Here is a 12467-nt window from a genome sequence, read left to right as displayed (position 1 = left end):
CACCGCTCTTGTTTGACGGCTGACGTAGATGAAGAAGATAGAATAACGCCTCGATACGAAATCTCTTCTCTCGTTGCCCTCGTTTCAGGTACGTCGCGTTCATTGCTTGCGCCCTAGGGTCCGATCCTGCCATTAGTTGTAACTGTGACTTGCCTTCCATGTTCGGACAAGCGAAGTTCCTGAAGTTTTGATGATGATGATGATGATGATGATGATGATTTCGGATGCCCGAGTGCGATTAATATTGATTAATTCTTTTTCGATTTTGCTCTGAAAGCCTTTCTGTCAAGGGTAATTCATGTAATAGTGCATATTTTTTGGCTTGAACGAGTTAGCGGTTAATACGTCTAATGTCTCCCATCCGTAGATTTTTCGAATTTTAGTCTATTAGGTGTTTCACCGGTGTTTCTCTTGGATATATAAAAATAATTGGGACTTTGAGATGTTTATTTGAAGGTCTTTTGGGGGCGGTATAAAAGGATATTAAGATAGCTTTGTAAAAAAGATCCAGATTAGAAGTTTTGGCATTTCGACTCAATGTTTATGACTAAGCATGAATTATCATCACTTACCTTGCTTTCTGAAACCCACGTTTGATTTGGGCCTACTTAGTAGGGTTAGTCGTGGTCTTATCATGTATTTACACTGGAAAACCTTTGTGGATTCGATATTATTTTCACTGTTTAATTCTTACCGCATGTCTTATTAGTGTTGAAGTTGCAACCTTTGAAGTGAAAGTATTGGTGACGTTTTTTTTTTATGGATGATGATTGTTCCAATGGATAATTCATCAGCTCGTTCAGCTCCAGACCTTGTTCAACGTCTCTTCGACAAGGTACTTTATTTTCTTTGTTGTAGTCAGCAGGGGCAATTTTGTGTTTCTAAACTGGTTTGACTTTTTAAACACTCTAATCTTTATTGTCTCGCATGGCTAAACTTTTATGTTGGCGGTTAACATGCATTCGTGTCACTCTGGTATATGAATAGACCCAACATCTTTATTTGCCTGTGTTGATCTATTTAGTAACTGCATGTAATAATTGGTTGTCTATCCAACAATTGAATTCAGTGATCACATTCTAGTGACCAATTCTCTAGGGTTTTATTGTTAAATGTATTCTCCTTTGTGCCAGCTGGATTTTGGTTGAGTTTGTTGTTTGAGGCTAGGATCAGAATTCTAGGTTTTTTCATTGGTATGTTTGAGGTCCCAAGATTGATGTAGGGGCAAGAAAAGACTTCCATCCACGAGGAGAGGGTCCTGTTCGTGTTAGCAATTCTTTGCGAGTCAGATGGTAAAATTCACTTCATGACTGAATGATTAGGGGAGATCTCAAATGATGGTAAGTGGCAAGTGAACGCGGTTTAGAATATCAGGAAATGGAACATGTTGGTCTTTGTGGAAACGTTAATTTGTCCTAGATACATAAGGAAATATAAGGAAATAGGGGTTTATTTCAAGATATAAGAAATTTCCTCTATATATGGAAGCAGACATTGGTGTGCTACTAGGATAAACCGGTTTATTGATACCAATGGATACATAACAGTTGATTCACGTGACTCCATTTATTGGTAAACAAAGTGTTACATGCAATTTTTGTTTTCTAGTTCATGAAAATGGATATGGGCCGGCCTTTATCGGTGGATATACAAAAAACTTGAAAACCAAGCAAGTGAATTATTATAGAACATCAAAAGGAATACACTCTGGAATGTTTTTTAGACAAAAAATCCTGCCTAGGTAGGAAGATTACATCATTTTCTTGGATAACCTAGGACTGATGTGGCAGTTGTCTCAGATATATTAGCTCATGTTTGAAGCCTTTCTCCATGTTTTATATATTTCTACATATTGTGGGACTTCTTTGTATTATCATTACGTCTGTTCTTGACCAGGACGTAAGGTGTAACTCATATGTCTCACTGATGGTGATATTTCATGTTGGACAATGTTTACATTTTTAAATTGGGAACTGTCAAGGTAGGTTGATGTGATGCTGAAGCAGTCACGAGTTCATGGTAGATTATGAAGCAGAGAACTTGTATTTTAGTTTATTTTTCCCACGATCTTGATTAACTGAGATGATTACTTCACGATTAACTAAAGTTCTTACATGCTTTATTGTTGGCAGAATGTTGAGCTGGAAACTGGACTTAGGATGGCTGCAAGATCAAAAATCCCTTCAGACCCCAGTGCGTGGCTGCAAATGAGAGAGAACTATGAGACCATAATTTTGAAGGATAATGATTTTTCTGAAAAGCATGAAATAGAGTATGCTCTATGGCAGTTGCATTACCGGAGGATTGAGGAGTTCAGAGCACACATCAATGCTTCTGCTTCTTCTTCATCATCAGCTCATGATGCTGGGAGAGGAGTTTCTTCGCGACTGGACCGCATTAAGAATACCCGTTCAGTGTTTAAGTCATTCCTGTCAGAAGCAACTGGTTCTTATCATGACTTGATCCTAAAAATCAGAGCAAAATATGGACTTCTCCTTGGTTATTTCTCTGATAGTCCAGAGAATGGGATTACCCTGGCAAAAGATGCAAAAAAAACTGCAGAGATGAAGAAAGGCTTGTTATCCTGTCACCGTTGTCTCATATATTTGGGTGACCTTGCTCGTTACAAAGGATTGTATGGAGAGGGTGGTGATTCAGCTCTTCGTGATTTTGCAGCTGCTTCCAGTTACTATATAGAGGCAGCTACTCTTTGGCCATCGAGTGGTAATCCCCATCATCAGGTTTTACTCTTTTTTCTTGATGCTACTATTCTATTGATGGGTAGAAATTGTACACGACATTCTTATTTTCTTTGCTGATTTTGAGGGCGTGATTCTGTTGTCATTTTCAGAAGCATTCTTTCCTATCACCGTTATTTTCCATTTCTGTTTTTAAGTGGATATGGTGGATGCTGTTTTTCGCAGCTTGCAATATTGTCATCATATTCAGGCGATGATTTGGTGGCTGTTTATCGGTATTTCCGAAGTTTGGCGGTGGACAGTCCATTCTCAACTGCAAGAGACAACTTAATTATTACATTTGAGAAGGTATCATTTCATGCATGTGATTGACTTTGTAAAATTGCCCGAAAAATTGTACATATTCTCTGGTAATAGATGAGGTTGAGCTGCCTGCTTAGTTTGACAACTAAGTTGTTGGTGCTCCATTTGAGTGAGAACACCAAGAGATTATTTGGTTGGAATTATCTATTAGGTATTGAAGGGCATTAATTATTATCTGCTTTTTTTTTCTTCTTCTTCTTCTTCTTCTTTTTTTTTTTTTTTGAATGGCATTAATGAACTTTGTTGTCACTCCTCTATGTTAAGTGCCAAGAGTAGTAGTTTCTATGTTCTTTCTAAGAGGAGATAAGTATCATTCCAGCTCGTGCTTGGTTTGTTATGTGGCTCTTTTTTGTTGTTTGTCCTATTTATTATCATGTTTCAATATTTCCTGTACTTTTAAAAAATATTCTCGATAGTGTGTGTTTAAAGTTCAATGTGTTAAGGTGGATATAAATATTGCATGGGAGTTGTAATGCTTAATTATGGTCTTGTCATGTGTAGGTCAACTAAATTGAACTTCTCTATAATTTATGCCTTCTAAGATATACTATAATCGAGTCAGTGAAATATCTAATTTTTTGTACTCATATAGTCAAATTTAAGTTTTGCGATCAGTTTTTTCCTGAAATGTTACCGAAATGTTGTGGGGTTATATAACTCAGTCTTAGTCATCGGCTGACTTTAGCAGAAATGTCTCTGCCCTGGTGATTAAGGCATCTATTTGATTAAATCTTAAAAATTTGCACCAGGTTAGATATATCTAGTAGCCATACTTTGAGGTCTGTTAACTATCTCTTTTGACTTCTTTGCAAAAGATGGTATGCATCAACAAAATCTAATTGTTTGAAATTCCATTCCACTTTTAGCGTAGGGCTGAGGATACGCCTCTTTTCTTCTCTCCTATATTTTTTTATTATTTAATGAAAATCCATAGGCTTCAACTAAAATTGTAGTACTAAATAGGACTGTAAAGGAATGGGAACTAAAACTGATTAGGGTTATTCATTACTTGTTCCAATTTCAGACATATTCTCCCTTATCTATTCCATCCAAAATACTTAAGAAGTGTTTTATTCATGGTTTTCCAACTCGCCAGGTCAACTCACAACTTGGTCGGGTTGGGTCGGAGCGGGGCGGGTTGGGGGGTCAGACTCACTCTTTCTGTTTTGAGTATGTCCACTTTGACCTGCTTTGTGTCCAGCCATGGACTTGGTTGGATCTGACCTAACCCGGATTTTGGAGAACCTGGGTCTGTTTCTGAGCTTGCACTGAAAAAGCCTTGGTTTTATTACCCTTTTATTGTTTTATTGACTGGAATACCTGTGGGTAAATGATAAATGGATTAGTAATTATTAAAATATTGTATATAATCATGATAAAATACTCTGAAAAGGAGTATGGACCTAAGTTCATATAAGTTGAGGTGCACCCAATTTTCAAGTTGACCATCAAATTTGGATTGAATAACTTAAAATTGATTTCTTCTTATTCTACATTTACTTATTATTCAATGCATTCATGTTGATGTTCATTTGAGATTTTTTTCTTAATTTTATCAAATCTTAGTGATGAAATGGAGAATATGGTATTGTTGTCAATATAATCAAATAAATAATCTTGTAAATAGAGTTGTTTTTCGAAGAAAAAAATTTGGGTGTAGTTAAGGTTGGTTGGACATGAGTCCTCAAAAAATGTTACACAATATTATATAACTTGTTAAGTTGGGTCCAAGGCTCATCCCAAAATGACTAGCCATTTTGGGATAGGCCTTGGACCCAACTTCACATGGTATCAGAGCAGGTACTCATATGTGGGCCTCCACCCAAATTATCCACATGTAGAGCCACAAAAGAGTGCCTACATGTGAGGGGGAGTGTTAAAAGAATAGTCCCACATGGATTAGTGAGAACTAGGACCTTGAGTTTATTAGTTGGGAAAAAGGTTTCCTAAGATGACTAGTCATTTTGGGATAGGCCTTGGACCTAACTTAACATAACTATCAAGGTTTTTCATGTGATGTCTTGGGTTCATGTCCGTGTAGTGTGCATAGGCTAGACTCAAGTCCAACTAGCTTTGGCTACACACAAAATTTTTTTCTTTAGAAAAGGCATATTATTTACAAGAATGCCATTGCCCTTATTATATTTACAACAACGCTGTTATCTTCATTTTATTGTTAAAAATTGATAAAAATATGAAAACTCTCAATTTAACATCAATCATGAATGTATAGAATAAGGATATTTCATGTTTAATAAGAAAAAAACTTAAAATTTTAAGTTAGTTCATCAATCATGAATGTATAGAATAAGGATACTTCATGTAGAATAAGAAAAAAACTTAAAATTTTAAGTTAGTTTATTTAAATTTGAAGGTTAAATTAAAAAAGGGTGCACCTAAGCTTATTAGATGGACTTGGGTCCATCTCCTTTTCTCTATACATAAATGTGTATTAAACATTTAATTAATTAATTTTTTAAAATAAAAAATATGTAGGCATGTAATTAACTTAATTAATTTAAGTACTTAATTAAAATTTTGAAATAATTAAGCGTTTATTTAATTTATTATTACAAAATATCATATAGGCCTGTTATTAATTTTTTTAACTAATACGAACTTTTAAGTCATTTATTACTTAAGGAGAGGTCTTGTTTTACTGCCCATCTCTTTAACAACTTCATGGAATGGCTAATTGGGCGAAATTGCCATCCACCCTAGTACTGCATGATTTTGGTAAAGCTGATTATTTAGCTAACATGTAGACTATATGACAAGGTTGCACACTGTAATTAATCTGTTGGTGAGCAAAAGTTTTGGTTTGAGGATGTTTGAACATTTAGGATTTTCTGTCTGAAAAGGAAGCAAAGTTTTATTTAAAGGATGAGAACTTGATGTGACCATATCTCCGGGAGCAAGTTTCTATTAGATAGACATTGTTTCTATATTTGGAAAGTAGTGCTTGGACTAGTTCATCTGTGAATAAGCAAAAAATATTCTTGCCCTCTTAAACTTGCTCTTTGCATCATTGCTTGGCGGTAATCATGGGGAACTGCATAAGTTCCGTGATAAATATCATAGAAGAACTGTCTATAATCCTTCCCAATTGTATATAGCCTTTCTCCTTCAAGTGTGTATATAGTTCATACGATCTTGAAAAGGAATATCAAACTTCTTTTGGCAATAAGGTGGTAGACAAGAGTGTTAGTTATTCTGGACATGTTAGTAGGCTATTATAGATTTTTGAACATATACAGGTTAGGTTCATCTTTATGAGGAAAAAGATACCGGGTTATTGCTTTTAGCCATGGTTAGTTTCTGAAACTGCAATCTTTATCAGGAGGTTGGATTGTCGGTAGGAAGATTTGATCAAAATCTGTAGAAAAGAAGTCTTGATGAAGAGAAGGAGAAGAAAGGACGAACCTAGAGGAAGAAACTAAGAAGAGATAAGAGATATAGATAAGGAGAGAAGAAAAAGAAGGTGCCAGTGACAACAGCATGTTAGGAGTCAGAAATTGACTCCTAAGCCTATTCTGTTATGCTGCTTAAGTGAAAATTGCATGGAAGGACCAAATTGCACCTCGATCTATTTTACATATAAAGCTAATTAAAACAGCATATAAGTGAAACAAAAGCCTCCCAGTGAATCCTATCACATCACCAGAACTAAATAACCTAGAAGGACCACATGTACACATAAAAAAACAATAAAACATCTAAACTCCAATGAGATTCTTTCATATAGTTATGGTTTTGTTTGCTTAGAGTGGTCGATTGATTTTTGAATGCTGTTTCATTACCTTAAGTTGCCCATTTATTGTCTACGTGATAGTCTTCATTTTTGTCATTTCTTACCATGTTATTTTTTTTCTTTTTCTTTATTTTTAAGGCTTTTGGTCAATAAGGTTGTCATTTGATTTGCTTATTATGTCTGAACAGAATCGTCAGGCTTTTTCCCAGTTGCCTATTGTCAAGACAACACCTCTGCGAGTTTCTGGACGAGGAAGAGGCAGACATGAGGCCAAACATTTGGCAAAAGCCAATAAAATAGAACCCGACCCTGTTAAAGAAAAGATGTCAGTTGTCCAAGAAACCTACAAAACTTTCTGTATACAGTTTGTCCGACTGAATGGGATACTCTTCACTAAAACGAGGTATACTTTTATTTTCTTTTTTATTATTCTGTTGAATTTAGTTATGCCTGTCAAACTAACAAATATCTTCTGTATATTTTCCCTTCTAGCTTGGAGACCTTTGATGAGATTTTCTCTGTTGTACTTGCTAATCTGGATGTTCTTCTTTCTTCTGGACCTGAAGAGGAGCTGAACTTTGGTGTGGATGCTGGTGAAAGTGCACTTTTTATTGTTAGGGTTATTGCAATTATTATATTCACTGTTCATAATGTGAATAGGGAGTCAGAAGGCCAATCTTATGTTGAGATACTGCAACGGTCTGTACTGCTTCAGAATGCAGTCACTGCTGGCTTTGAATTTGTGGGTCACATCATCAACAGATGTATCCAGTTGCAGGATGTTCCATCCAGCTGCCTATTACCTGGTATTCTTGTATTTGTGGAGTGGTTGGCCTCTCATTCAGATATTGTATCTGGACCTGATATTATTGAGGAAAAACAGGCCAGAGCAATGTCCTTCTTCTGGAAACAGTGCGTTGCCATTTTTAACAAGCTTGTTTCTAGTGGTCTGGTTTCAGTCAATGGGGATGGTGAAGAATCCTGTTTTGTAGACATGAGTTTGTATGATGATGGAGAGAGTGAAAATCTTGTTGCTTTGTGGGAAGATTTTGAGCTGAGGGGGTTTTTGCCACTTCGTCCAGCACATCTTATATTAGATTTCTCAAGGAAGTATTGTTTTGAAAGTGGTGGTAGCAACAAGGAAAAGAGAGCTCGGGCTGCGAGGATTTTAACAGCAGGAAGGGCTCTAGTGAATGTGGTTTGTGTTGATCAGCAGAGCATTTATTTTGATCAGAAGCAGAAGATATTTTATATTGGTTTTGAGCCTCAAAGAAATGAAGATGATATGATTGCCACTGCTGATGATGTTATTCCACCAAATGGCATGCTTGGGCAAGAGATAGTGCTAGTTGAGAAAACAAGAGCTGTAGTTCCCCAATCTCCTAAGGTGGAAGAAAGGGTGGAAGAGGAAGAGGAGGAGGTGATTGTTTTCAAGCCCTTAAGAGCTGATAACCAATCTGATTTAAGCTTATCTAAGTCTCTGGCTTGGACAGGCAACTGTCATGCAGTTCCTTCTGCTTCTTCTGGTAGCCCTGTGTTGCAGCCACCTCCTGCTCTATTGACAGCTACGCAGCTGCCCACATCTTTTGCTGATGTTATTCCGCAGGCTCTGCCAAATGTTGCAGATCTGGCTACTTCGAAATGGCTTTCTGAGCATCAACTTTTAGATGGATTGGAGAACTTAACTATCCTTGGCAATGGGCATGTCTCTTCCAACAGGTCTGAGTTCATGGAATTTCCCAAGTCTTCTGCAGTCCCTTTAACATTTTCAGTGCCTGTCAGTCTCAGTGGCAGTGGTGTGTTATCTAGTGGCCCTAACGAAGTTTCAGAGGCCTTGTCAGCTTCTCGGATTAATTCTGCTGCTATGATGACCAAAATACCATTAGACATGCCTGCAATTTCGAGAAGAAGCCCAGTTAGTCAGCCTGTTGCTAGACATTATGGTCCTCCGCCTGGGTTTAACCCTCTTCCTCAGAAGCTACTATGTGAACCCTTCTCTAGTTCGATTTTGAGGAATGATCTGCACCCAACAGTTGATGATTATACCTGGTTGGATGGATATCAATATCCAGAAAACAAAACAATCAAGCCTAATGTCGGCTTCGGTTACAAAGATAGCAACTACCATCAGAGTGCTAGTAGTGTCAATAGTGACATTATTGGCAGTGCAATGAATTTTCCCTTTCCTGGGAAACTAGTTCCTTGTTTGCAGAGTGACTTGGTGGAAGGCCAAAGAGGTTGGCAGAATATTCAGCAACTTGAACATCTGAAACTTCTTAAGGAACAACAGCTCCGACAGGGAAGTGAACAGACATCTACAACATGGTCTGATCAGTATCAAGGACAGCCTCTATGGTCAGACCAGTTCTTTGTGTGAAGAGCAAGCATGGATCAGGAGAATCTTAAGTGGTAAGATCCAGGGAAACTTCTTTACGTCTGCATTTTAGAGCTACAGGTTGTTCTTTTTTTTCAATTACACTGCTCATCCGAACATTTTGGCTGATTTTTTATCTTCTTGCTTTTAGGTCGTTGAGAATCTCTCGTGCTGTTTCGCCTGCAGAATGGGTGCTATTTGGTAGTCCCTTTAGAAGACCTTTTGATATTGTTGAATTTCTCTCAGAGCGTAGAGATGGTCTTAGGAGCATAGCATGCACCTGCTTGTGATACAGGTGAGTTTGCTTTTCTATTCCATTTTCTTGCATTGGTCCAGCTTTATCGAACAACTATCCCACATGGTTGGTTGTACTTTTTGGCTGCTGTTAAGGGTTTCTTGTTCATAAGAAATGTGTTGCCTTTTGTGGTTGATACAAGTCCAAGCCACAGCAGGTGTTTTGTGTCAGATTCTGAGATTTCAACCAGCCCCTGAGACCTGTAGAAGGAAGCTGTTGTGAGATCCCTACTGAATTTTGACTCCAAATAGGGATATCATCACACAACCTAGATTATTAGGTTCCCCCTCATTTAATGATTATCTGAAGTCAAAATTCCAATCCCAACCTTGAGGAATTTCTGTCTGGAATCAGCCACTGAGATTTCTTTATGAAGTGCCTGCCTGAAAATATTGGGGAATTGTGAAGCTTGATTATTAGGTTCTTTTGTCAGGCCAGATCTGACTTTTGCCCCATTATGAACATGAAATCAGAGTTTATCTGAGTATAGATCCTTTAGTTGCAGATAGTAACATTCAAAAAAATTAGATAATTATATTATCTCAATTATTGAAAGATTCTGATTAGATAGGATTATGTACTTCTCATTTGTTACGCATCTGGGTTTTATTACTTTTAAAAAATTTCACTAATTTTGATAGGAATAGATATCATATGTTATTGGTTCTAGTCTGTACAACTCATATTTTAGTTATTAGTTGTAGTACTAGGAGGAGGAGGCGAAAGCTGACTTTCACAGAGTCAAAATCTTATTTAGGATTGGAGCATACTGACTTCAGTGGGTTTAACAAGAGTAGATGATTTTTTAAGCTCCATGTATGATGTATCAATACGAAAATACCTTTGCTATATACCCTTGTGTGAATCCTGTAATATTTGATGGATGATATGATCATGATTTAAATGAATGACACTGTATCTGAGCTGTTGACAGTGTGGGTGTTTTTTCCCCATTGGATCAAATAGCTGACACTGATATTTGTAGATTTTTTATTTCATGCTTAATAATATTAAGGATGGATCTCGGTGCTCATCTCATTCTAAAGTGCATGTGTAGAGCTTGCCAGATTGGAGGCAGAGGATGGTGGTGCAGAGGTCCGGGGAACAGCTAAAAGTGATTCGCTCCATCTGACTTGGAGATTTGAGATAGTGGCAAATACTGAACCAGAGTGGTATGATTTTGGAGCATGAAAACAGAGCTAAACTTTCAATCAGTGAAGACGGAGTTTATTGCTCTTTATGCGGCAATTGCTGCTGTCAGTGGTCAGTCTTTACCTGTTTTGGTGTCTGAGTATACCATTATCATCGTCTTTGTGATGGGGCCAATTTAGTTGCAGGGGGATGCCAGATAAGAATAGAAGAGGTCCAAGAAACTTCACAAGCGTCCTATTAGAGGTTTTTGGCGGGTATATGGCTGATATGGAAGAGAGAGAGAGATCCTTTCATTATATCATGAACGCACGCATAAAGCAAGCACTTTTTACACTTGAATTGCTTTTTTTTTTTTTTTTTTTTTTTTGTTCTCTGTTGATAATGAACTTCTTTATATGTTTCATAAGACCTCGTTCATTTGGTTGCAAATCATATGGCTCAGTTACCTGGAAAATATCAAGTGTGGTTTCATATAACCACTGATTTTAAGTTATTGAAAAACATATTGGAAATAATCTTGTCCTCGACGTCAATTCTTATCATTTTTTCTCTGCTGAGGCCATGGTTGGCAACATAGAAAATGAAGAGAAGAAAAAAAACATAGGAAGTGGAGAAAAAGGATTTTTTTTTTTTTTTCTCTTTAAGTGGGCTTGGAAAATGATAGAGGAGTAAACACTGTATATCTACAGAAAGTAAAATCCTTGTCTTGCCTGCAATTTTCTTCCTTATCAACTCCGTCACAATCATACTTCCATTGGTCTGAGGCATTTCCTCATACATCTTGACTGCATCATGAAACCCATTTTTGTTGGCACATAAATACAAGCCGGAGGACTCTTCTGGCTCTAGATTCGATCCATTTGCTGCAATTCAATCTCTACAAGCAATCCAATAGGAACGTGCAGTTGGGTGACATATCTTTTCAGGTAAGGGGGCAAGTGAAACTGAGATTGAATTATTTTTGTTTGTATTAGTGTGCATAATAGAAAATATAGTAGAAAATAATTATTTTTGTTAGTGTATCACATAAGAAATTTATTAATAAAATAGTCTAATATATTTAACTTTTTTATTAATAAGTTAAGATAAATTTTAACTTGTCTATTTAAAAAATAATTAAATTAATTTTATTTAATTAATTAAATATATACAAAATAAAATATTTAAACAATTTTGCAAATGCTTAATCAAATTGTTATTTTTTAATATCTAAATTCTCACTCCTAAAATATTAATTAAATATAATATTAAAAATGATAAATTTATGTAACTAAAAAAGAGGATATTTTATTATGCAAAATTAAATTTATAGATTTAATTTTATTAGTAGTTTTATTTTACTACACTAAAATATATTTTAACATGTTTTAAATTAATAAATAATGAAAATAAACTACGATCATTTATTTAATTAAATATATAAAAATTAATGATTAAACAATTCCTTACTTTTATCATATCCAATGTTAATAAAATTATTAATTTTATAATATCTAAATTCTCACTCTAAAAAAGTCATTATATATATTATTAAAAATAAAAATGTATAAAAATTAAAAAGGTATTTTATTATATAAAATTATTTTAATAGATTTAAATTTTATTTCGATTAAACTAAAATAAATTTTAACTTATTATAAATTAATAAATAAATTTTAATTATTTATTTAGTTTAATATATAAAAATAAAAGGATTAAATAAATACTTACTTATATAATATCCAAATACTTAATCAAATTGTTACTTTTGTAATATCTGAATTCTCTCTCTTAAATAGAAATCAAATATAATATTAAAATCCTGAATTTATATAAATAAAAAAGGGTGTTTTA

At 35.4% G+C, this 12467-nt stretch overlaps 1 protein-coding gene across 2 annotated transcripts; it reads left to right on the top strand.

The window, feature by feature from the left end:
- LOC137941429 (nonsense-mediated mRNA decay factor SMG7-like) lies at window positions 1-11078 on the top strand. Of its 2 annotated transcripts, none has more exons than XM_068786835.1 (8): window positions 1-88; window positions 710-835; window positions 2133-2741; window positions 2925-3047; window positions 7002-7216; window positions 7306-9222; window positions 9339-9482; window positions 10550-11078. In XM_068786835.1, exons 2-6 carry the CDS (start codon window positions 764-766, stop codon window positions 9188-9190), a joined length of 2904 nt encoding a protein of 967 aa, XP_068642936.1. In that variant the 5' UTR covers window positions 1-88; window positions 710-763; the 3' UTR covers window positions 9191-9222; window positions 9339-9482; window positions 10550-11078. The 2 variants fall into 2 exon arrangements, with proteins under 2 accessions (XP_068642936.1, XP_068642935.1); XM_068786834.1 differs by having other exon boundaries at window positions 10540-11078.
- The last annotated feature ends 1389 nt before the right edge of the window (window positions 11079-12467 follow it).

The sequence above is a fragment of the Aristolochia californica genome, unplaced genomic scaffold (assembly GCF_029961685.1).
Source record: "Aristolochia californica isolate CCGP_79_NKW_82.1479 unplaced genomic scaffold, dmAriCali1.0.hap1 SCAF_9, whole genome shotgun sequence".
NCBI classification, from domain to species: domain Eukaryota; kingdom Viridiplantae; phylum Streptophyta; class Magnoliopsida; order Piperales; family Aristolochiaceae; genus Aristolochia; species Aristolochia californica.
Note: the sequence above shows the minus strand (reverse complement) of the source record. Positions and strands in the feature narration are given on the sequence as shown.

Excerpts from the sequence above, each read along its gene's own strand:
- LOC137941429 (XM_068786835.1), top strand. The coding sequence starts at position 764 with ATGATGATTGTTCCAATGGATAATTCATCAGCTCGTTCAGCTCCAGAC. Across the intron at positions 2,742-2,924 it reads GTGGTAATCCCCATCATCAG|CTTGCAATATTGTCATCATA; the intron begins GTTTTACTCTTT and ends TGTTTTTCGCAG. Across the intron at positions 7,217-7,305 it reads ATACTCTTCACTAAAACGAG|CTTGGAGACCTTTGATGAGA; the intron begins GTATACTTTTAT and ends TTTCCCTTCTAG.